This window comes from Protopterus annectens, chromosome 1.part0 (genome assembly GCF_019279795.1).
Source record: "Protopterus annectens isolate FY-2018-M chromosome 1.part0, PAN1.0, whole genome shotgun sequence".
Taxonomy (NCBI): Eukaryota; Metazoa; Chordata; order Ceratodontiformes; family Protopteridae; genus Protopterus; species Protopterus annectens.
The window spans coordinates 41,229,719-41,254,161 of NC_056725.1; the positions used below are offsets into that span (position 1 = coordinate 41,229,719).

The following is a 24,443-nucleotide window of genomic DNA, read 5'->3' on the forward strand; positions in this document are numbered from 1 at the left end:
AAATTATATTCCTTGTACAATACAGTACAGTTGTTAGAGGGCATTTTAAATTTGTTTTGAACATTTTTCCAGTAAACAATGAAACAAAATGCATGCACCAATAATGACAAAACTGTCCAATTCTGAGCATTTCCATCATAACAGTCTACTCAAACTTCTACAGTCCACCAGTATCAGTAAATGTGCACAATCTCTGAAGAAGTAAAAGTCATCTAAATAATTACACATTACAAGAAATCTGTAATTAATGAAGAGGTTGCTGCTAGCAAACAACTTTATATTTCATTGTTTCATCTACAAATAAAGTGTCCGTTGCCCTTGAGGAATAAATTGCCTATGTTGCATTAAAAATGATAAGCTAGTAATACTGCAATAGGGAATGGATGGCAAACTGATAACAGGTTCATAGTTACTAGGTATCCTCGCCAAAAATGACTGCAGCTTCCACCCCTTTTACAACACAGTACAGTACCAGCAATGCATCTACTTACTGTGGGAGTAGAACCTACAGCTTTTTGCATCAAAAGCAAGTACACTACATGTTGTGCTATTAATAATGCAAGCAGACTCACCATAAGCAGTACTAAACTATTGTTCCCCTGCAGCTCTCACCTTCTTGTAAAATCTACTTGACACTCGGCTGTATCTCTGAACTTTGCAGCACAAGAAATCTGGAAAACGCCAAAATTTATGGGGGGGGGGGGGACAAAAGCCCAAAAAACATTGTTCGTATAATGTTGGAAAGTTGCTAGAATAAAATGCTGTGTTACCACCATACATTTCACTGCCAAGTATTGAACCCAGGACCCTGTGCAAAACAGTCAAAGCAACATACCACTATGCCAAATCATCAGTTTTGTGAAAGAGAGGAAGACTGAAACTTAAATGGCTACCATTTAGTGAATTAAGTTCTCACCATAGCTGTCAACCTCTTAGCACAAAACACCTGAACAAAGCCAATAATGGGGGAATACGGCCCCCAAACATATTCAGTGAATTCAGTTCTCACCATAGCTCTCAACATCTTAGCAAAAAACATAGACAAAGCCAGTAATGGGTGGATACAGCCCCCAAACATTCAGTGAATTCAGTTCTCACCATAGCTCTCAACCTTAGGACAAAAAACCTGGACGAAGCCAATAATGGGGGAATACAGTCCCAAAAATAGGGACAAATTTCAAATAGATGAAAGACACTGCCAAGAAGTTCATAAAGCTAGAGAAACACAGATAATCACCATAGAACGCCAAAGTTTTAATGAAACTTTCGGGCTCTCAACCCTTCATCAGCATACATAATTGTTAATTTAATTCCATTTATATAGAGGTTATAATAAAATCACATGATCAAAACCAGCCACTAAAAATCACTAACTAATAAAAGTATTCAAAAGTAGTTACAGATAAATTACACTATATAAAAAACATATAAAAAACATAATATAAAGTTCATCATCTATTAAGAATAAAATATATAATATTGTCAAAATAAAGTAAAACGGCAGCAAGATAATTTGTAAAATTATAATTATTTTTACAATATTATATATTTTATTTTTAATAGATGATGAACTTTATATTATGCTTTTTATATAGTGTAATTTATCTGTAACTACTTTTGAATACTTTTATTAGTTAGTGATTTTTAGTGGCTGGTTTTGATCATTTTTTTTATTATAATCTCTATATAAATGGAATTAAATTAACAATTATGTATGCTGATGAAGGGTTGAGAGCCCGAAAGCTTCATTAAAACTTTGGCGTTCTATGGTGATTATCTGTGTTTCACAAATTTGAAATACCCATGTTAAAAACTTAGAAAAAAAGGTTTTGTGTTACCATGTACTTTCTGAAGAATATTAAGTCTGAAATTCAAATGCCTGTTATTTTTAATTATTTAACATTTGTTAACCAGGAAAGTCTGACTTGGAACAAAAGCCAATTTTCAGCAAAGGCCCAGGGAGAAATACTCCAGACATATGTCTCTGAAAGATGGGAGAACATGCAGAAGGCACCCCAGGCAAGAATCAAACCAGAGAACCTGTAGCTGTCAGGCAACAATGCTACCAGTGCACCACTGCACTACTGACTGTGTAAGGTAACAAAAATACAGAAACCACAAATTTTATGAGGAACAGAACAGAAAAAATATGAGGCAAAAATCTGCAAATTTTTTACAAATGGTGGTGGGTAGGGAATTCACGCCCTTGCCACTTGTAACCAAGGTACAGGGTTCAAGCCTGAGGTATTCTCTACCCACCATGTGTTCTCTCTAGCCACCAGTACATACATATATATATATATATATATATATATATATATATATATATATATATATATATATATATATATATATATATATATACACACATATACATATATATATATATATATATATATATACACATATATATATATATATATATATATATATATACATATATATATATACATACATATATATATATATATATATATATATATATACACATATACATATATATATATATATATATATATATATATATATATATATACATATATATATATATACATATATATATACATATATATATATATATATATATATATATATATATATATATATATATATATATATATATATATCTATATATATATATATATATATATATATATATATATATATATATATATATATATATATATATATACACACACATATACATATACATACATACACACACATACACATACATACAAACATACATACACACACATACATACATACACACCGTTGCTTGTAATAAAACACCTGGGTACAGGGCCTTCTGTTGCTGTATAGCTCCATATATCCACTCAATAAGCTCCAGTGCGATGTCACCAATCCTGTGATGATGTCCTTCCTTCCTGCGAGAGCAGATCAGCCTGCGGATGTTGCAGTCGGATCCCTTTCCAGTCTATGCAGTTGTAACTAACTGCATAGACTTCTGGGATGCTCTTGACTGCTGTGTTTCTAATACAGACTGCTGTGCATGCTCCGGACTGGTTCAGCAGCAGTCTGGATGTTGAAAATGCTGCAAGTGCGCATGTGCGAAGGTCCGTGATTTTTGTCCTTCTTTGTTTTTTTTTTTTGTTTTTTTTTTTTCTTTCTTCTCCAGCTGGGGTCTTTCTTCTTTCTTTTACAGCTGGGGGGGCTGCAGTCCAATAGCACGGGCCGCCCCTGACTGACTCCTCTCCCATTCCCCTTCACACCTAACTTCCCTAGCTGTCAAAGTGCTAAGGATAATTCAAGCTGTTACCTGCTGTGATTGACAGCTCACAGCAGGAGACTTCACTCATGTACTGTTTCCTTGTTCTAGCCTTTACCTTTTGTATGGGTAGTGGAAGGACCAGGGAACCGTGACATCACAGCATAGGTGGGTTTTAAGGATGGCTGTGGTGATGTCAATTTGGGGAGGGAATTGGCCAGAAAAGTACATGTATTCATTGGCCTTGATGATATCAATGAATTGGAGACTGCAGCAAGCTTTTCCAGGCATAGTTCTCAACCTTCTTTCATCTAAATGAGGATCTCTAACTGTCATAATGTGGAACAAATGGGCAAAATGTGAAACACTTACCAACAGCTTGCTAACAACTTCAACTAGGAAGCTCACAGACTGGTTAAAAGGTGATATTTCTACTTGAAGAATAGTTCTTTTAATGAATTGCCATGATTTAGTTCTAAATACCATGGATATCAGTAAAACGTTGCCAAAACTGAATGTGTGACAGACCCTTTCAATCTAGAACTTTGAGGAACATGAACTCTTTAAGACCTCAAATGAGGAACATTCCTCGTAATGAGGTACGCTTAAACCTATGAACCTATAAGTATGTTTTCAGGGCAGGATAAAAGTTTTTTGAAAGTGAAACCACCACAGTACAGTACTCTGTTCTAGTGGAGAAAAACAGTCAATTTAAAATATTTTAAAATGCTGTATTGTTGTTTATTCATAACAGGAACAGTAAATAAGGAGATAAAGGGCAGAGAAGTGGAGCATTTAATAATAGAATCCTGTTAAAAAAAGATGGGTGACAGGGTTTTATTTACTCTATGTTAACAATATATACAAACTAGGCATCTAGCTACACAACACTGGCTGAGGAAATAAAGAGCAGATATTTTTGCAGCATATTAGTTTTTTTTTTTTTTTTTTTTTTTCAGGCAGAAATGTAAACTTGTGCGAGGCAGGGAGCAGGTGTTATGCTCTTCTGGTAGAAATGACTTTCCTCTGGCCAGGTAGGCTGTTACCTTTAAGTTAATTCCTTCATTCCTTAACCTTCATTTAAGTTAAATAAGCTTGGGGGAGACATTATTAATAGAACAAAGAGAACCAAATATAAATAGATAATTGGACTTTATGCGACAGGTAAACATGGTCTCAGTGATGCATGAAGTCTGAAACCAGTTTTGAAATAGCAGGACACTAAGACATTAGAAGTACCTGTTGAGGACTTCATTTGTTTTTTGTTTTTTTTAATTGTTCATAAAATATACATACAAATGTTATATGATTCATCGTTGCATGCATTTCATTGCGTGGTGAAACAGAGGTATATTCCTTCGCTGTTACATCATCATCATCATCATCATCTTCTTTCGGCTGTTCCTGTTAGGGGTCACCACAGCGGATCATCTGTTTCCATTTCTTCCTGTCCCATTTCTTCCTGTCCTCTGCATCATGCTCTTTCACACCAACCGCCTGCATCTCACCACATCCATAAACCTCAACTTAGGCCTTCCTCTTTTCCTCTTACCTGGCAGCTGCACCCTTAGCATCCTTTTCCCAATATACCAAGCATCCCTCCTCAGCACATGTCCAAACCAACGCAATCTCGCCTCTCTTGCTTTCCAACCTGAGCTGACCCTCTAATATACCGATTCCTAATCCTGTCCATCCTAGTCACACCCAATGCAAATCTTAACATCTTTAACTCTGCCACATCCAGCTCTGACTCCTGCCTTTGACAATGCTACCGTCTCCAACCCATATAACATAGTTGGTCTCACTACCCTCTTGTAGACCTTCCCTTTCACTCTTATTGGTACCCATCTGTCACAAATCACTCCTGACACTCTTCTCCACCCATTCCACCCTGCCTGTACTCTCTTCTTCACCTCTCTTCCATACTCACCATTACTCTGAACCTAGCCACTGGGGACGCACAAGCCAGTGCATTTCTTTGTGCCGGTCTCAAGCCCGGATAAATGGGGAGGGTTGTGTCATGAAGGGCATCCGGCGTAAAACCTCTGCCAAAAATTACTGATGTGGATATTCCTTCGCTGTTGCAATTTGTTGAATTATGTACACGGTGAAGTTCATTATATTGACCATTACATATTTTAGGGTTATTCCCATTTTTCGCGCAACTCTATTTAGTGGGGGGGACAAAGCTGTTTTTTGTTTTACTTTTCATAACTGCAAATTTAATTTATTGGTTTACACTTAGGATTACTGTTTAGTAAGAATTTTAATGGTGATCAATGGTAATTTCCATTTAGTTTTGTTTGATATTTTTTACTTTTATCAAGTTCATCTGCAATTATTCATTATAAACACATGTACACTTGTTGTTTTTATGACTAACTTGATAAAGGGTCTAGGACATGAAATTGCTAGTTGTTGGCTGTTCCAATAAAGTCACATTTGTCCATGGTGTTTCCAGAGTCATTTGCTGTGCTATAATTCTTGAGTCCATTGGGATTGCCTCTGGCTAAGACTCAGTTCTGTTGTCTAGTCACATACAATTATGAATCCTTAAACTGTGTGACCAATGCAAGAAGGTCACTAGGTTCTGCTTGTTAAAATGTCTGTTTGCTTATTAAAGAATTCAACCAGCGTCCGAATAAAACACATGGATGTAGTTTGTTGAACTATACATTAAGAAAATCTTCAGCAAAGTTATTAATATCAGACTTTAAAAAGAGCCTGTAAACCATAAGGTGATGTCTGCTGAGTGCAAGCCCCAAAATGACATTTATGCCATATTGTAGAGCTAAGTTTTTATGGAGCCTGCATTAAATGTTTAAAAGGAAAGTTGGTATTAAAAATAAAGGTATGCATACCAGCATCAAAGTCTGCGGATGGGAGGAGAAATGGGGTAGGGGTTATCCTGAAGGAACAGTATATGCCAGAGTGGTATTGAGGTGAAGAGTGTGTCAGATAAAGTGATGTTTCTGAAGCTGGAAATTAGTGCATATGCTGCGCAGGTTGGGTGTGCGATGGAGGAGAAAGAAAAATTTTGGAGCAAGTTGGATGAAGTGGTTATGACTGTACCCAAGGATGAGAGACTGGTGATTGGAGCAGATTTCAATGGGCATGTTGGTGAAGGGAACAGAGGGGATGAGGAAGTGATGGGTAGGTATGGTGTTAAGGAAAGGAATGCAGAAGGTCAGATGGTAGTGGATTTTGCAAAAAGGATGGACATGGCTGTGGTGAATACGTATTTTAACAAGAGGGAGGAGCACATGGCGACATACAAGAGTGGAGAGAAATGCACACAGGTGCATTATATCCTATGCAGGAGGGCCATTTTGAAGGAGATTGGAGACTGTAAAGTGGTGACGGGGGAAAGTGTAGTTAGCCAGCATATAATGCTGGTCTGTAGAATGATGTTGGTGATCAAGAAGAGGAGGAGGAGTGTGAGGGCAGTACCAAGGATGAAATGGTGAAAATTGAAAAAGGGTGATTGTGAGGTGGAGTTCAGAGAAGAGTTAAGACGGGCACTGGGTGGCAGTGAAGAGTTACCAAACAGCTGGGTAACTACAGCACAGCTAGTAAGGGAGACTGCTAGAAAGGTGCTTGGTGTGACATCTGGACAGAGGAAGGAGGACAAGGAGACCTGGTGGTGGAATGAGGAAGTACAGGAGAGTATACAGAGAAAGAGGTTGGCGAAGAAGAAGTGGGACTGTCAGAGAGATGAAGAAAGTAGAGAGTATAAGGGGATGAGGTGCATGGCAAAGAGAGAGGTGGCAAAGGCTAAGGATAAGGCGTATGGAGAGTTGTATGAAAGGTTGGACACTAAGGAGGGAGAAAAGGACCTGTACCGATTGGCTAGACAGAGGGACTGAGCTAGAAAAGATGTAAGGGTGATTAAGGATAATGAGGGAAACATACTCACAAGCGAGGAGTGTGTTGAACAGATGGAAAGAGTACGTTGAGGGGCTAATGAATGGAGAGAAAGAGAGAATGTTGGATGATGTGGGGATAGTGAAACAGGAAGTGCAACGGATTAGTAAGGAGGAAGTAAGGATAGCAATGAACAGGATGAAGAATGGAAAGGCTGTTGGTCCAGATGACATACCTGTGGAAGCTTCAAGGTGTTTAGAAGAAATGGCAGTGGAATTTTTAATCAGATTGTTTAATGAAATCATGGAAAGTGAGAGGATGCCTGAGGAGTGGAAAAAAAGTGTTTTGGTACCAATTTTTAACAATATGGGTGATGTGCAGAGCTGTAGTAACTACATAGGGATAAAATTGATCAGTCACAGCATGAAATTATGGGAAAGAGTAGTAGAAGCTAGGTTGAGAAGGGAGGTGATGATTAGTGATCAGCAGTATGGTTTCATGCCAGGAAAGAGCACTACAGATGCAATGTTTGCTCGGAGAGTGTTGATGGAGAAGTACAGAGAAGGTCAGTAGGAGTTGCATTGTGTCTTTATGGAATTAGAGAAAGCATATGACAGGGTGCCTAGAGAGGAGTTGTGGTAGTGTATGAGGAAGTCCGGAGTGGCAGAGAAGTATGTTAAGAGTGGTACAGGATATGTATAAAGGTAGTGTGACAGCGGCGAAATCTGCAGTGGGAGTGACAGATGCATTTAAGGTGGAGGTGGGATTACATAAAGGATCAGCTCTGAGCCCTTTCTTATTTGTAGTGGTGATGGACAGGTTGACAGACAAGACAGGAGTCTCCTTGGACTATGATGCTTTCAGATGCCATTGTGATATGTAGTGAGAGTAGGGAACAGGTTGAGGGGACCCTGGAGAGGTGGAGATATGCTCTAGAGAGAAGAGGAATGAAGGTCAGCAGGACTAAGACAGAATGTGTGTGTGAATGAGAGGGAGGCCTAGAGGAATGGTGAGGATGCAGGGAGTCGAGCTGGCAAAGGTGGATGAGCTTAAATACTTGGGATCAACAGTTCAGAGTAATGGCGAGTGCGGAAGAGAGGTGAAGAAGAGAGTACAGGCTGGGTGGAGAAGAGTGTCAGGAGTGATTTGTGACAGACGAGTACCAGTAAGAGTGAAATGGAAGGTCTACAAGAGGATAGCGAGACCAGCTATGTTATATGGGTTGTAAACAGTGGCACTGACAAAATGGCAGGAGTCAGAGCTGGATGTGGCAGAGTTAAAGATGTCAAGATTTGCACTGGGTGTGACACGGGTAGACAGGATTAGGAAGAAGTATATTACAGGGTCAGCCCAGGTTGGACGGTTTGGAGACAAAGCCAGAGAAGCGAGATTGCATTGGTTTGGACATGTGCTGAGGAGGGATGCTGGGTATATTGGGAAAAGGATGCTAAGGATGAAGCTGCCAGGTAAGAGGAAAAGAGGAAGGCCTAAGATCAGGTTTATGGATGTGGTGAGAGAGGACATACAGGCGGTTGGTGTGACAGAGCAAGACGCAGAGGACAGGAACAAATGGAAGCAGATGCTCTGTTGTGGCAACCCCTAATGGGAACAGCCGAAAGAAACAGATCAAAGTCTGCAGCTTCCTTCAAAGAACGTGAATAAATTGCCTTCCTCATGCCCAAACAGGACAAAAATGAATGCTTGCAAAGTCATACTAGTATAACACAATGTGGCAAGAAAACAGCTCAAACTAACCTGCTGAAAGAAAGAGTACCAGACCGACCACAAATTGAACAACCATAATGTCGGTTACTTCCTCAATACTCAACATCCACAAAAAAAAAAAAGCAAAAAACCAAGACCACCACAATTCAACATTGCACAGTAAAGTACAGTTGTGTAAAACCTAAGTAGAAATACTTTGCTTGGAAACAGCCAAACCTAAAGACCTAGGATGAAACAAAACAATGGACTGATTTTCTGATAGATTAGTTTAGTTTTATCCAAATCTGAACTGTCTATGCATATGTCAGATTGCTGGGGGGGGGGGGGCAAATTAATAGACTGATTAAGTGACAACTCATTAACCACTTTGGGCATGAAAGAAGGATTAGTATGCAAGGACACCCTGTCCTCATGAAATATCAAAAAAGGTGGACAAGCCATAAGAGCTTGCAACTCAGACACCAGTCTGGCAGAAGCAAGAACCAACAAAAAAAACATCTTCCAAAAACAATGTTGCAAGGAAGCTGAAACAGTAAGCTCAAAAGGAGCCCAAGTCAATTTTTCCAGAATGAAATTAATATCCCAGGGAGAAAGAACAGGCTTCCTGGGAGGTCTAATATTAAGGACACCATTAAGAAATTGCTTAGCCTCAAATCTAGAAGCTAGCTGTGGAGTTAAATGCAGACAAGCAGAAACAGCTGAAAAGTGAGCCTTAATAGAAGAATAAGCCAAACCAGCATTGAGCAACTAAGAGAGAACCAGAGGAACATCCACAGAAAGTGGGTTCAGGTCACACAAAAAGACACCAAATAGAAAACCTATTCTATTTAGACAAGTAGGATTTCCTAGCAGTAGGTTTCCTGGGCTCCTGCAGGGCCTGCAGTACATCCTCAGAAAAAATTAAGTCTAGTCTATGAGGGATCAAAATCCTATCACCCACAGTGTCAGTTGAAGTGTGGACAGGTGGGGGATGGGTGAGAGACTCCCTGTCTTGTGTGAGGAGATCCACCCTGTGAGGTAACTTGTGATGACTGCCCTTGGCTAGATGCAGAAGTAGAAGGAACCAGTGCTGCCGTGGCCAAAATGGAGTCACCAACAAGATTTTGGAAGCATCCTGTTGAATCTTGAACACGATTCTTCGAGGGAGGGAATGCACAAAGAAATATCCCCTTCCATGAAAATGACAGGGTGTCCAACTTCCATACCAGATGACCTGGGATTCTGGCACAAAACAGAGGAAGCTGTCAGTTCAGATAGAAAGCAAAGATCTACTTGAGGAGTTCCCCACTGGTGAACAATGTCCAGAAACACATCCCAGTGAAGCATCCATTCGTGGGATTGAGTGAAGGACCTGCTCAGAGTGCATCTGCCACAATGTTCTGACCTGAAGAAATATAACCTGCCTGAAGACTCACTTGACAGCCAGATCCCATACCAGAAGTGCCAGCTGGCAAAGAAGGTAAGATCTTGTTCCTGTTTGCTGATATACCACACAACTGTGGTATTGTCTGTGAACACCTTGAGAGGCCCCAGAGAGAACAGAGGATGAAAGGCCTGAAGAGCCAGCATAAGAACTCTCATCTCTTTGATGTTGATGTGCTCCTTCTGCTGACAAGGCGACCACACTCCCTGAACCCTCAGGGAGCCAAATGTCGCTCCCTGTCCCACATCTGAAGTGTCTGTGAACACATCCTAAGATGTAAGAGGAGGTTGAAAAGGGGTACCTGGATTCAGAGACAACTGCTGAATCCACCACAGAAGTTCTTTCTTGAGATATGGGAGAAGACGAACTGTACTCCCTAGATGTAATGGAGGCTAGGGGAAGAACAGTCTGAAAGTAAGAAATGAGAGTTAAGACCTTTGAAGGAGGCAGGGATGCCAGAATGGCACCGTCTGAATCCTGCAACCCAAAAAGACATGATCCTGAGAAGGAGTCAGGAAGACTATTTTAAGTTTATTGTGAACCCCAGGCTCTGAAGACAGCAAATGGTAAAATGAAGATTTTGCAAAAGGACCTCTGGAGAGGATGCCTAGATCAGCAGATTGTCCAAGTAAGGAAAAATATGGATCCCTTGAAGCCTGCAAAAAGCAATCACAGGAGCTAGGCATTTGGTGAATCCCTTGGGGCAGTAGAAAGGCCAAAGGGCAAAGCACAGAACTGAAAATGCCAGGAAGCAACAGAGAAACGCAAAAATCTCCTGAAAAAGAGGATGCATCAGAATATGGAGATAAGATTCCTTGAGATCCAGAGACACCAGAAAGGAAAAAGGGACTGAAAGGACAACATCTGAAAGGTGCTTAGATAAGACTGGTCTAAAATAGGTCTCCAAGTACCTTCTTTTCCGGGCACTGGAAACATTCTTGAATAAAACCCTTTCCCGCTTCGAGACACAGGCACCTCCTGAATAGTACCCTGGGACAAGAAATCTCAAAGAATCTCTGGGAGAAAAGGAAGTTGCTCCCAAGAAGACTGAGGAAATACCCATAAAAGGAGGATAGGAAAGCCAAACCATGAACTATCCCTGTTGAACGATTGACGGAACCCAAGAATCCTGGGTGACTTGGAGCCAAATAGGAAGAGACAGGGAAAGGAAGAGAAAGAAGAATGTGACTGGAACAGGTGGATAGCCAGACAGCATCTGGTGTCAGGAAAGGAAGGCTTTAGAATCCCTGCAGTCTAAGCAGCCTTAGCAGGAGGAGTCGGTTTACCACCATTTTTACCTTTAGAACAAAGGCTGGCTTAGAAGAGTAGTTTCATTGAAATTTAGGCACAGGAGAAACAAAGACATGTTTAAGCTCTTGTAAAGCCTTCTCCTTATCCTGAAGAGACTTAAACTAGCAGCCAGTTCCCCAAACAAGAGTTTACTATATCCAGAGGAGCATTCATCAACTTCAACTTAATATCATCAGGTAAAGGTTAAAGCAGAAGCCCAAGAATACCTCCTCAGAACAGAACCCAAAAGCAGCAGCCCTAGAAGAGGCATCTGCTGCATCATAACTACATTTGACAGAATAACGAACTACTTGAGAGGAAGTCCCTAGCAAGGAAAGAGTAGAAGATTTACTCAGAGTCTGGAAGGTCAGAAAAAAAAAGCTGACAAGCCTGAGAAAAAAAGAGCAAACACATACCTAGAGATATGTGTCTGATAAGTAATGGCCCTAAAAGCTAACTTAGCTGAAGTATAAACCTTCTTACCCAGCCTATCCATGGTTCTACTGTCCTTGTCAGAAGGCAGTAACTTGTATGAAGGAAGCAATTGAGACTGCTTATCAGAGGCTACAGACACCACAGAGGGGTCAGCAGGAGGACATTTAAACAAAAAGGAACAATCCTCAGGCACCCTATAAAACCTATCAGACTTCTTGGGAGCAGGGGGCAGAGAATCTGGCACTTTAGATGCACCGGAAAATAAATACAATAAAGCAGCCAGGACAGGAGGAATGTTCGCAAGGAATCTTGCAGTAAACTCATAGTACCTCTTATGGAGATCCAAACCAAAACCTGGGCACAATCCCATATCAACATTTCAGTACTTTTTCATTGATTGCATCAGGGAAAATGTTTTACATAACTAACACTTGTTTTCACAGTTTTCTTTTTAAGGGGATTTGTGTCATTATACAAGATTATTACGAAAACCTCAAACAGATACTTGTATTTCATCTAAATATCACATTCACTAAGTTGCTGGGTTAACCCTTAAACTGTCTGTAACTTTTTCATTCTGGTAGTAAGAATGCTGGACTTATCACTTTTTTAAATTTATTTTTGTATATTGATTCAGTAAGCTATGAAGAAACAGATTACCGTTTATTCTCTACTGCTGATTTCTGGTGGTTTCAAACAAAAACAAAACAGTGCCTGCGGTTCTTTTTAATCAACAAGATTCAGGGTCTTGCAGCCCATTCAGGAACAAGCTTGCTCAACTAATTTAAGTAAAATCTACAAGTGATGGATTCTCACACTCCACCCTTCGAGGTTCTTCCTTCAAGCAGAGCCACAGCTGGATCATTTTGCATCCGATGCCGCTCCCTGACCTGGCACCTGTCAACACTAGGGTGAAGAACAAATAAGAAAAAGGTTCATTCGCCAACCAAGCACTCATCACCTCTCTCCTAAGGATGAGCACCAGGCCCCAACACCTACACCCTCATGCTCTACCTGTCAGCGCAAAACAAAAAAGTAACGTTCCCTGATCTAGTGCTTCTAACACTCTCATGCTCTGCTCTCCCACCCTCACATCTAAGTGAGAAGGAAAAGATAAAAAAATAAAATATCCTGCTATAAAATCTATGCTGTGAAATTAACATACAAATTAAAAGATTTAAAGACTTGAATAATATGCTTCACCTTTTCACAAAATAAAGGTGTAGAGTGAAACTGTCACAGAAGGCTATTAAAACAAAATTTTAAATAAGAAAAATGACAAAAGAATCAGGCACTCTACAGTTCTATACTGGGAAGCACTGTAGTGCAGGAATTAACACTGCTGCTGTAACAGCTTTTGGCTCCCTGCTTGGATTCCTGGTTGGAATGATTTTTCTAAAGAATCTACACATCTTCTCTGTGTCTGCATGATTTGTGTAAGGTGCATCAGTTGCCTCTCATATCCCAAAGATATGCTATTAGTTCAACTAGGAGTGATTTCCTAAACTTCCTGGGGGGGGGGTAGTGTCCCATCCAGGACTGTTTCTTTGCCCTATACTTACTGTTTCCTTGGACAGCTTCTGGCTCATTTGCAATTCTGAAATGGCTAAAATGAATATCACAGACTGAATGGTGCTCCAGTGACAAACCACATATTAGTGGTTAACTAAGGAATGTAGAAAAGGCAATACATCAACAATTAACTGTCTGTCTATTATAAACAGTACTTCTCAACAACCAGCAGTTAATACAATCTTACACTGAAAAATGTCCTTCTGTCTAGAATCAGGTCTAAACCACGGCTGCAAGGATTCCACAAGAGTCACAATATGAAGTTTCTGCCAGCTCTGGATTAATTTGTACCTAAATTACAAGGGCTAGCCTTCCAAAGTACCTATGAACATAAGAGTTTTAAGATTATCAGGGTGCTCTGGATTAACACAGTGAGTAACAACTAGTACAGCAGTACTGTCCACGCAATTATCTTTCTCAAGATATGTGGCAGTAAGTAGCAGCCTAACAGCAAAGATCGAGAGGCCATAACTTTTACTATACCACTCTACAAGAATAACTCCTTGGTTACACCTTACGTTAAGCACTGTTTTTCATACTGCGTGGCATTTTCATTTTATGTGACCTTTTGGGGTTCTCTTACAACGTGTGGTTCTTTCAACTTGAAATAGTACTACGTTTTCCAGTACAATATGGTGATAGTACCAGACAGGATGGCTTGAGTTCATGGGGTACTATCTGTTTAACATGCATATAAAGGAGAAGTTCAGTAACTATTTTAGTTCTGTATATAACACACTGGATATGTTTTGTGAATTTCACTAATTTTTGGATTTGCAAGTAGCCTCTTGTGGTGTGTGGTAAAACTGCTTGTGGTTCTTACTAAAGCTATTGGCAAGGAGTATTAGCAACCTTCTAATTGCTAGCTTTATTCACACAAATACTGTTGAAACATATTTTTTTAATTAAGAGACTAACAATTTAAATAATCATTAAAAGAAAAAAGTGTTGGTCCCAACATCAACAGATATCCACAGCTAGACCACCTCTCCTTTTAACCACTGCTCCAGTGATAAATGAAAGACAAAACAAGAAAGAAAGCAGTGAACTTGAAAACAAATACGGTCTTATGGACCCCTTATCTGATTACCTCAAAACATAATCCTAACAAAGGACATACCATTGACACTATACTAGTATTACAACTCTGATGTGCAATTGTAAAAATCCAAGACTTTCAGCATTATGCATCTGAATGCTATATTACACAGAAAATGGCAATTGTGTAATATACAATGTTGGAAACTTAAGTAATTTGTGTATGCTGCCTTACATTAGCAAACTGAGTTAACATGCAAGATTCTACATATACTGCATACAGCGAAGCACTGTTGTACGTAATTCATACCAAAACTGATTTTTCCTGCTCGTTTACCAGTCTAGTATACTGAAACACTATATTCAGATACAGACAATTAGTACAGAGTTGTTAAGCAGAGAGTAAAGTGCAGATTTAAAACACAGCAGTAGAAATGTATGTATTATACGCAAGAAGCATGAAGACAGAAAATAAAACAAGGGAGAAACTGCATATTATACCATGACCCCCCCCCAAAACGTGCACGCTGATTGGCCAGCGTGCACATTGTAAATCGAGTTATACTAATGGAAAAGGTCCGTCGCCGGACTTTTTCCATTAGTATAACTCTACTTTAAAACACTGTCGCTATGTTAAATGGGTTTAACATGAGACAGCTTTAAAATAAGCAACGGAGATCTCCGTTGCTTATTTTAAAGCTGTCTCATGCTAAACACATTTAACATAGCGAGACAGGTTTTAAAACAACGGAGAAAGCAAGATCTCCGTTGCTTTTTTTACTGTTTCGCTATGTTAAATGGGTTTAACATAACGAGACAGTTTTAAAAAAAGCAACGGAGATCTTGCTTTCTCCGTTGCTTTGCTCAACTCTGATGTACTGCGCAGGCGCAGTACATCAGAACTGCCGCAGATGCCAGACATCTGCGGAAGGGCAGTAAACAGGCATTATACTATGCCATTATTTAAGAAAAGTAATAGTTTCTTTTCTTAAATAATGTCATGGTATTATAGCAATAACCCACGCCTGGGTGTGGGTAATGCTGTATTTACCCACGGTTGGCTTTGTTTGGTCCCTCGGGCTTCACCTTCGGGACCAAACCACACCAACCGTGGGTAAATCCAGCATTACCCACACCCAGGCATGGGTTATTGCTATAATACACAAGAGATTCATGTAGCATTTTCACATGTAAATTATATACAATATGTACAGTAATATAACACAGGCAAGTAAAGAGAGTTGTGACCTATGAAGAGGAGAGAGAGTGAAAGAAATGGATAGTGGGCTGGAGCTCTAGGTGTCTGACAATGTTTTTTTTTTTTACTTGAAGTCTGAAGCTGGTGTAATAGAAGCATTATTTATCATTTGTTTACTGGAAAAGTCTAGCAGAGTTACAAAAAGAAAAAAAGAAGTTATGTCTTACCATAACGTTCCATCTGTGTTATAGATCTTAATTCATTTCATTACTGATAGGACTTTGGTTCCATCCTCAGAACCAACTTGGCCGTTTCCAAGCTCGCTCCAGCCAAAAACTCTCAGCTAAGACCTATCCGTAATGCCCCTCTCACAGTCTCTTCAGACAAAGTGTGCCTGCCCTCATATAATAGAGATAATAAAAGAGATAGTAAGAGGCTATGTCTGAGCAAATACCTTAACCAGGATATCCTAACGTCCACCAGGAGTCCAGGCAGGGGGGAGAAGGGTGGGAAGTAACGAATGAATAAAGCTCTACAACATAAATGGAACATTATGGTAAGACAACTTCTTTATCTGATGTTGTAAATCTTTACTCATTCCTTACGGATAGGACAGACTCCCCAGCTACTTCAGTCCTGGGTGGGTCTAAGGAAGGATATTCCCGAGCACCATAGAACCAAAAGATGCTCGTCCCCTGGAGGCCAAATCCAATTTGTAATGCGTGATAAAGGTATGAGGTCTTGCCCAAGTGGCTGCTGCACAAATATCATCCATAGAGGCTCTGGAATGAAAAGTCACAGAAGTAGCCATCAATCTAGTGGAATAAGCCTTTACTCTGGAAGGTAAAGACAGCTTATTCTGATGGTAGATAAAGGTAATGACGTTTCTAAGCCAGGAGAATAGAGTCACTTTGGAGACAGGTTTACCCACTCTGGGACCCGCAGAGGCCACAAACAATTGATCCGTTTTTCTGAAAGAATTAGTTCTGTCCAAGTAAAAATGAAGTTGCCTATGAACATCAAGGGTGTGCAAAAGATACTCCCCTCTATTTAAATGTTGAGAGAAGAAAACCGGCAGATCAACAGATTGGTTAATTGAAAATCCAGAAATGGACCTTAGGCAAGAAGGATGGGTCAGTACGTAGGGGCACTCTATCCCTGTGGAAATTCAAGTAAGGTCTCGACACTCAAGGCCTGCAATTTAGATATTCTTCTTGCTGAGGACTACTAGAAGTATTGAGTCTTCCAAGACAGAAATTTTATATCACATGACTTAAAAGATTCGAAAGGAGGGCTTGTTAACGACTGAAGTACCAAAGTTAAGTCCCAAGGCTTTATGGGGGGCTTGACAGAAGATTTAACATGTAATACTCCTTTCAAGAAAGTTTTGCACAGATGGTGTGCCATAACAGAAGAATTATCGAATCCATTGTGAAAATTTGTGATAGCTGCTAAATGTACAGTAATTGTCGATGCTGAAGCTCCTGCATGTAACAGAGTAGCCAGGTACTGTAGGATCTTCTGAAGAGGCACAGAGAAAGGGTCTATGTCCTAATCATTGGCCCATGTAGAGAACCTAGCCCACTTACTAGAATAAATTTTCCTGGTGGAAGGTTTGTGCGAAGCCAGAAGAATCTCATGGACAGGAGATGAAATATCAGGTAACCTGGCAATCATTGGAAGTGGAGAACCCAAGCTGTGAGCCTGACACTGTGGAGACTGGGATGAATCAGTCCCTGAGGGTGAAGACAGCAGACCCTTGGACTGATCCGGGATCCACGGACTGTGAATCAGATGAGGCCATAGGAAAAGAAACCAATAAGGGGCAATGAAGATCACAGTTTCTCAACCTTTTAGCTTTCTGTAGAAATTTTGGGATAAGGGGAAATGGGGAAAGGCATTCAGTAGACCCAGGGGCCAATCGTGTGTCAGAGCATCCCTCGGTGGCTCCCCCTGAGGGGGGGGGGATCAGGGCAAAGTAGCTTCTGCATTTGTTGTTTAAAGAGGAAGCAAACAGGTCGCAGCAAGGCTTGCCCCAACGGCAGAAGGTCCAATCCGCTATTACAGGACTGAGGGACCACTCGTGAGGCATCAGGATGTTCTTGCTCAGATTGTCTGCAATAAAGGTTGGAACTCCCGGGAATGTGTGTTGCTATAAGAAAGCAGTTGGAAGCTATTGCCCAGTGCCAAATTCTCATGGCTTCCCAACACAGGGGGCAAGATCTGGTTCCGCCTTGTTTGTTTATATATCAAACGACTGACATGTTGTCCGACTGAATTGCAATGGTCCCGGAAGGGAGGGATGTGTGGAACACTTGCAACGCTAAGAGAACTGCCATCAATTCTAGGACATTTATGTGCAAATTGGCCTCCATGGGGGACCAGGTGCCTTGGACTGTCTTTCCCTGAAAATGCCCCCCCCAAGCAGGGAAGCGTCCGTGGTCACTGTGGCCCTGGGCTGGGGAAGGCAAAACAGTCTACACCAAAGATTTGATTCTGGCATCATCCACCAAAGCATTTCTTTCTTACACAGATTTGTAAGGCGTACCAAGTGGTCAAGGGGATGGATTAAAGATCAACCACTGTAATGAAAGGAGCCATGTGCAATCTTGCCAGTGGAACTAAGGTAATGGTTGCATCTATACAGCCCAGAAGTTGAAGTACAAGACATGCTGGTACAAACGTTTGTTGGAGTACCTGAAAATGGCTTCTTATTTTTGAAGAGGAAGGGAAGCTTGACAGGATGTTGTGTCGAAGATCGCTCCAATAAACTCCAGTGCTTTTGTTGAGGATATTTGGGATTTTTCCTTGTTGATCGTAATCCCTAAATGAAGAGCAAGGCCTTGAGTGTAAGACAGGCTGTGGATGAGAAGATTCCTGGTCGTGGCGGTAAGGAGCCAATCATCTAGATACGGAAACACCTGGAATCCTTGTAGTCAAAAGATGAGCTACTACAACTACCATACATTTGGTGAACACTCCGGGGGGGGGGGGGTTGTCGAGAGACCAAAGGAGTACCCTGAATTGGTAGTGACTGGCTCTCAGCCGAAAGCAAAGAAATCTCCGGGAGCGCTGGTCCATCTTTATGTGGTAATATACATCCTGGATATCTATACAGTATATCCAGTTGTCCTTCCCTAGAAAGGGGAGGATGGACTGTACCATGACCATCCGGAATTTTTGAGGTTTTCTAAATTTGCTCAGTAGGCTGAGATCCAGGATTGGTCTCCAGTCCCCTGTCTATTTCTGGCACCAAAAAGAACCTCAAGTAAAAGCTGGATCCTCTCTGGTCTGGTGGGACTGGCTGGATGACTCTCTTAGCAGCTTTTCAATTTCTAAGGCTGCTATCTCCCTCTGATTGGGTGGAACATCAAGGATTCGTTTGACGGGTCTGGGAGTAAGATCAAATGGGATATGATAGCCTCTGGATATTATTCTCTGCATCCATACATCAGTAGTAATAAGTTGCCAGGCTGGTAGGTACAAGGAAAAATGACCCCCCGACTGCTTCTAGAGGAAAGCAATTGGGTCGCTGCTCAGCAGCGCTGATAGGGTCAGCCGGAGAAGCAATCTCTAGCGCCCTGGTTACGTGGACCCCTTCTGCCCTGGGGGGATTGCTCACCATGAGTGTCACGGAAAGATCCTTGGGACTTTTTGAACCACAATTTCCCTCCCCTCTGGTTCCTGGAATAGGATCTCTGGGGGGGGGGGTGGAAAAATGTATGCCCACAGCAGACAAGGTCTTTCCATCTTTCTCACTTAGTGACAGTGTGTCTCGTACTTTGGGACCAAAGAGTGAAGGTTCTTCGACAGGCATATTGATGAAGGAAAATTTAAAGGCGTCTGCGAAATCACACAAACGCATCCAGGCATGCCGTCTCATGAGGATGCCTGATGAGGCTGCTCGAGCTTCCCCCTTGCTGGTGTGAGATATCAATCGCATTGAGGAGTTAGAGACAGATTCCAGATTCCAGCTGCGAGGCAACAGTGTCACGCACCTCATCAGGCAGTACCCCAGCCAAAGAGGTAGACATTTCAGAAATTAGGTCTCTTGGGAATCGAGTGAAGTGTGCCAGATAATTCAGTGATCGAATGGCAAAGGTCACTGAAGCGTAGGCATGGAAGGGCTGCAAGAGCACCGATTCCTCTGAAGAGGGGTTACAGGACTTCCAGTCTCCCCTCTGCTTGAGGATTTCGAGAATGTCTCCAAATGAGATGTCTTCTAGGGGAGAGCATGGGGACCCTTCCCCCTCATCGCAATCGGTGTCTTCAGTGATAGATTCCTCAGGGGAATGAAGGTGCTTCCTCTTGCACCGTTTCTTCCGGGGCAACTCCCCAGTGGAATCTTCTGAAGAGCACTCGGGAGAAAGAGTTCCCTTCAAGGGAAGGTCTTGCAGCTCCCATGCACGGGGTCCTAGAGTAGGGGGCTGGGACAGCTGCATGCTACACAGGGGTTCTGGTGTCGATGCCATTGGTGCTGACTGTGAGCCTGTTGAGGCAAGGACCCTCTTCATCACCTGGAAAGCAGGCCCGCCCCAGAAGGGATGGGAGACCGGAACCGAAAAGGACAACCTCGGAACTAAGGTCACACCCTACCCTGAGGAGCCCGCCTCCAGGTGAGGAGCTCCGAGAGAACTGGTAGCTGTTGGTTGGGCCATGGACATAGACGGTGCCAAACTAGGAACCACGGTGCCGACAGCCCAAACGCTTCTCCAAGTGTGCACTGGTTCCAATGGAGCAAATGCACCAAGAGTAATCTGTGCCAACAGGGGAAACTCCGCAGTCGGAGCAGGCACAGCATGCACCAGGGTGGTCATCGGTACCAAAGTCTCCAGAGCCTGGGAAGAGGCTGGAGGAGTACATTCTAGTGAGTATGCTGTGAAGGGTTCCGTTCTAAAGAGGACGGAAGATCTAGCAGGGGTGGGCAATCCCCTAACTGCCAGAAGCTGGTCCACAACCGCACTACATCTTGTTCTGAAAGACTCCTGATGGAGCTATAGGAGGCTGCTGAAGGACAGTCAGGTCTTTCCAGAAAAGGGCTAAATTGGTGCCCTGAAAAAGGGTCGTAAGTTGCAAAATATTTGGTAATGGGCAGGTGTTCAATCTGTGGAACCGATGGTGTGATTGTCTGTGAAGCCATATAAGCTATCATTACCATGGCCGGGGATAGTGCCGAAGAGAGTATAGTGGTCAAAGCTGGTGTCAAAACCAAGGATGGCACCAAAGACGATGGTGCTGAAGCTGGTACCGTAATGGAAGTCAAAATCAGAGGAAGAAGGCACAGAGCCTGGTGCCGAGGTTGTCTGCACAGAAGGCTTGGAGATGCTCGGTTCCGAAACCGGAGATGTAGATAAATACAGACTGTTAAAACTTTTAGTACATATGCAAACGTTTACACTTTTTTTATGTTGATGGGAAGAAACTGCCAAAGAGTAGGAGTCCATAGTGGAGTGTTTGTTTTTTCTACAGATTGCATATGTAATTATGTTGCACAGACCGTATAGACAGAATACTTCATAAATTAGGGAACACCACCGATCCTGTCTAAAGAGAGCCAACCAACCAACCTTCAACAAAAGTTACCGAAATCATTTTGTACTTGATGCTCAGAAAACAAGTCTTTCACCCTTCTCCAATGTGGCGTACCCTTAGAGCTAAAGGGTGGGGAGTCGGTTTACACAAAACTACTTTTAAAAAACCTGTGGACCGCCAATACACAAGGAAGTTCCCCAAAAATAGTATACTTTCATAAGGTGCAGCACCTCAACAGCAGGTTACACCACTTTCAATAATCGCCCACAACAAAGACTGTGACTATCTGAATTTTTGTAAGCAACACAACTTTATGTGCACCACAGTAGCAGACTTGCACGTCAAAGCAATACGGATGTTTTTCTGCACTAAACACAAAGAAATATATATAACCCGAGCACGCAAAACAATTTAATACATGAAAAACAAAAATTAAGAATGAACATCAAACAGAGTTCAGACACACTGGAGGATTATTCACGAAAATCCTGTAAGTCCTTAATTCAAACATACCTTCTGGTCCACAATGGAGCAAGCCAGCTGTTTAGCGTGAGCCAGGTCAGCAGAATACGGTAGCAACACGAACTCTCTTGTCAGTCCTATCTGAATAGTAAATGAGACTCCTGGGTAGGGTACCTGTTCTGAGTCAAGAGTAGCACACACGACAGCAAGTGGAGGAGGGACATTCGGGGGACCGTCTCCCGAATCACTCAAACCGGCATCAGCCAGACAGCGAGTCAGTGTCCCAGTATTGAGGGTCGAAGCACTCATCCTGATAGCACCTTTAACAGAGCCAGTAAGCGAGAACTGGAAGCACCCAGTCGGAAATGGCCTGCCCAAAACAACAAGATCAACTTCAACCGTTTACAATATACTTCGCCCTGCCAAACACCGTAAACTTGCCGCAAGTTACAAAAACAAGAGAGTGGAGAGCCAGACTTCCCTGAAAACGTAAGGAGACACCACTGCACTTCAACTTAATATTGTTAGTACATAATTATCTTAGACTTTCTCACAATATCTTCGACTTTCCAAGTTTAGTAGAGCTTTGTCAAAGAGGAAGTACTTTGATTGACAGCTTCAAATCCAATCAAAGGCAAAATAGCAATATCAAAACGCCTCCCTATAATATAGAACTGAGGTGAACCACTTCAGAAGGTTGTACCGGGAGAGGAGGTGCTGGTTGCTAGTGCAGTTCTCTAGTGTACAATAACTTGGAAGGGAAGCCTGTGGTTATATTTCTGAGAGACGGATATTTTAAAAGGAACGAGTCTGCAAAGCTACGCCTAAGTAACGAGACTAGATGTTAAATAAGAACAATGTATTACAAACCGCACTCCGGTCGGTATGCGTGCCAAATCTACCTGTCAGATAAGAATAAGATGAACAATCAATTTATATAGTAGTGAAAGTACCCGAAATGCATATTATATCTTGAATTCCACTGATTTAAGAATGTTGAATCAAAAACTACCTGGTTAAAAATGGTACCCCTACCGCCAGAAGAAAGCAGATGTCTTTTGTCTTGTAAACTTTACAAAGGGATTCTGAGGTTCCTTTTTGCTGATATGACAAGTACAGTTTAAATTAGAATAGCTAACATTTAATTCATTTCATTGTGATATATTCTAAATATTTTGAACTCTTTTTGAAACGCAAACGCCTCCATTTCAGGGATACCCCCATCGCATCCTACCGTTTCCTGACAAGTAAACCTCAACCGCTGTGTACGAAAAATACACCCCTTTGGATAGCCGCACAGTTTTAACTGTCACGCCTAGACGCCCTTTTAATTCCAGATGCGTTGCATAGTGGTTTTAGATGATGTGGAGCCTAAAGTAAACGGCACCGTGGCAAGGGCCACCCCACTGTCTGCTCTACTTCTAAAGTACACCTCAGAGCCCCCAGATTTCTTACTTCACAGTACTATCAAGATTTCCTCTGTATCTTTTTTTCACACTTTCTTATACTTCTAAGCTTTCCCGAAATTCTCAGAACACATTCTCACTGGCCAGTAATGTACTGTAATAATTATTTAGGAAATAAGTTAATTAAGTTAGGCATCTGGGGGCTACGCTATAGAGTTCCAAATGAACTGAGGTGCATTTTATTTATTTTTTGACAACCTTCAATCCAGCGATGGCCTGAACAAAACAAAAATCAAGGCTAAGGAAAGATGGAATATTTTTTTTTTCTTTCAGGAAGAAAAATATGTTGCGTTCAAAGCAAACAAAAGAGTAGTTAACAGATAAACAAAAGAGATTATTGGCTAAAGAAAAGAAAAGCAATACACAAAAATGATAGAGCCTGCATCATTAAATTCAACAAGCAACTCAGGTGCTTAATGAAATCTACCAAAGCTAAGTTTGAGACAAAAATAGCCATCCTCGCAAATGACAATCACAAGTGACTTTTTTAATTATGTTTGTATTCACAGGAGCACAATGCAACAATGCAATGAGTTGATTGTAAATGATGTTACCTACAATGAAGATGAAGCTATAGCTAACCTACTGGGGGATAAATTCAGTTCAAGCTTTACCCCTGAGCCCTTAACTTTTACCAACAGAATTTGGAACAAAGTAAAAAAACAACTAAGGAAAAAGCCCCAGATTAGGGACACATTTTAAATGTTGGCACTATTATCTTAGAAATTTTCAAAATTATTTTGTTTTAGGAGGAATGGATTAAAACTTTGAGAAACATCAGGAGGTGTCCCTATAAAATAAGGACAGTAGAGAGGTTTGCTTTATCCCTCTCTCTCTCTTTCTATCTCAGATGAAATATCTGAAACCAACTTAAGATCAGCAACCTTACAAAGCCAAGTCTTGAAAACAGTATCAAAAGCAAAAAATCTTTTGCATCAATGGGTCCTGACATTCTTGAACAGTTGTTGTTGTTGTATCTTTCGGCTTTTCCCGGTTAGGGGTCGCCACAGCGGAACTCCGGTCCACTAATGATTGGCAGTAGATTTTACGTACCGACTTGCCAGGCCTGACACACAACCTTCAACGAAGGTACGCCCATTCACGCATGTCTCCATGCAGAAGACGCTTTAGCTGAGAATCGAACACGACAACATCTTACTGTGAGGCGACAACGCTACCAGCATGAAGCAAAATTTTACCACATGCCCA

The 24,443-nt window shown here is 41.4% G+C and overlaps 1 protein-coding gene across 1 annotated transcript in view; it reads right to left on the minus strand.

Annotated features, from left to right (window-relative positions):
* The window catches only part of PRKD2 (protein kinase D2), a 3,293,129-nt gene extending 3,270,717 nt beyond the window's left edge, over window positions 1-22,412 (minus strand). The window contains exon 1 of the mRNA XM_044081637.1: window positions 21,820-22,412. Within this exon, the coding sequence (XP_043937572.1) occupies window positions 21,820-22,077 (258 nt within the window). The 5' untranslated portion in view covers window positions 22,078-22,412. The remainder of the gene's footprint in view (window positions 1-21,819) is intronic.
* Window positions 22,413-24,443: the final 2,031 nt, after the last annotated feature.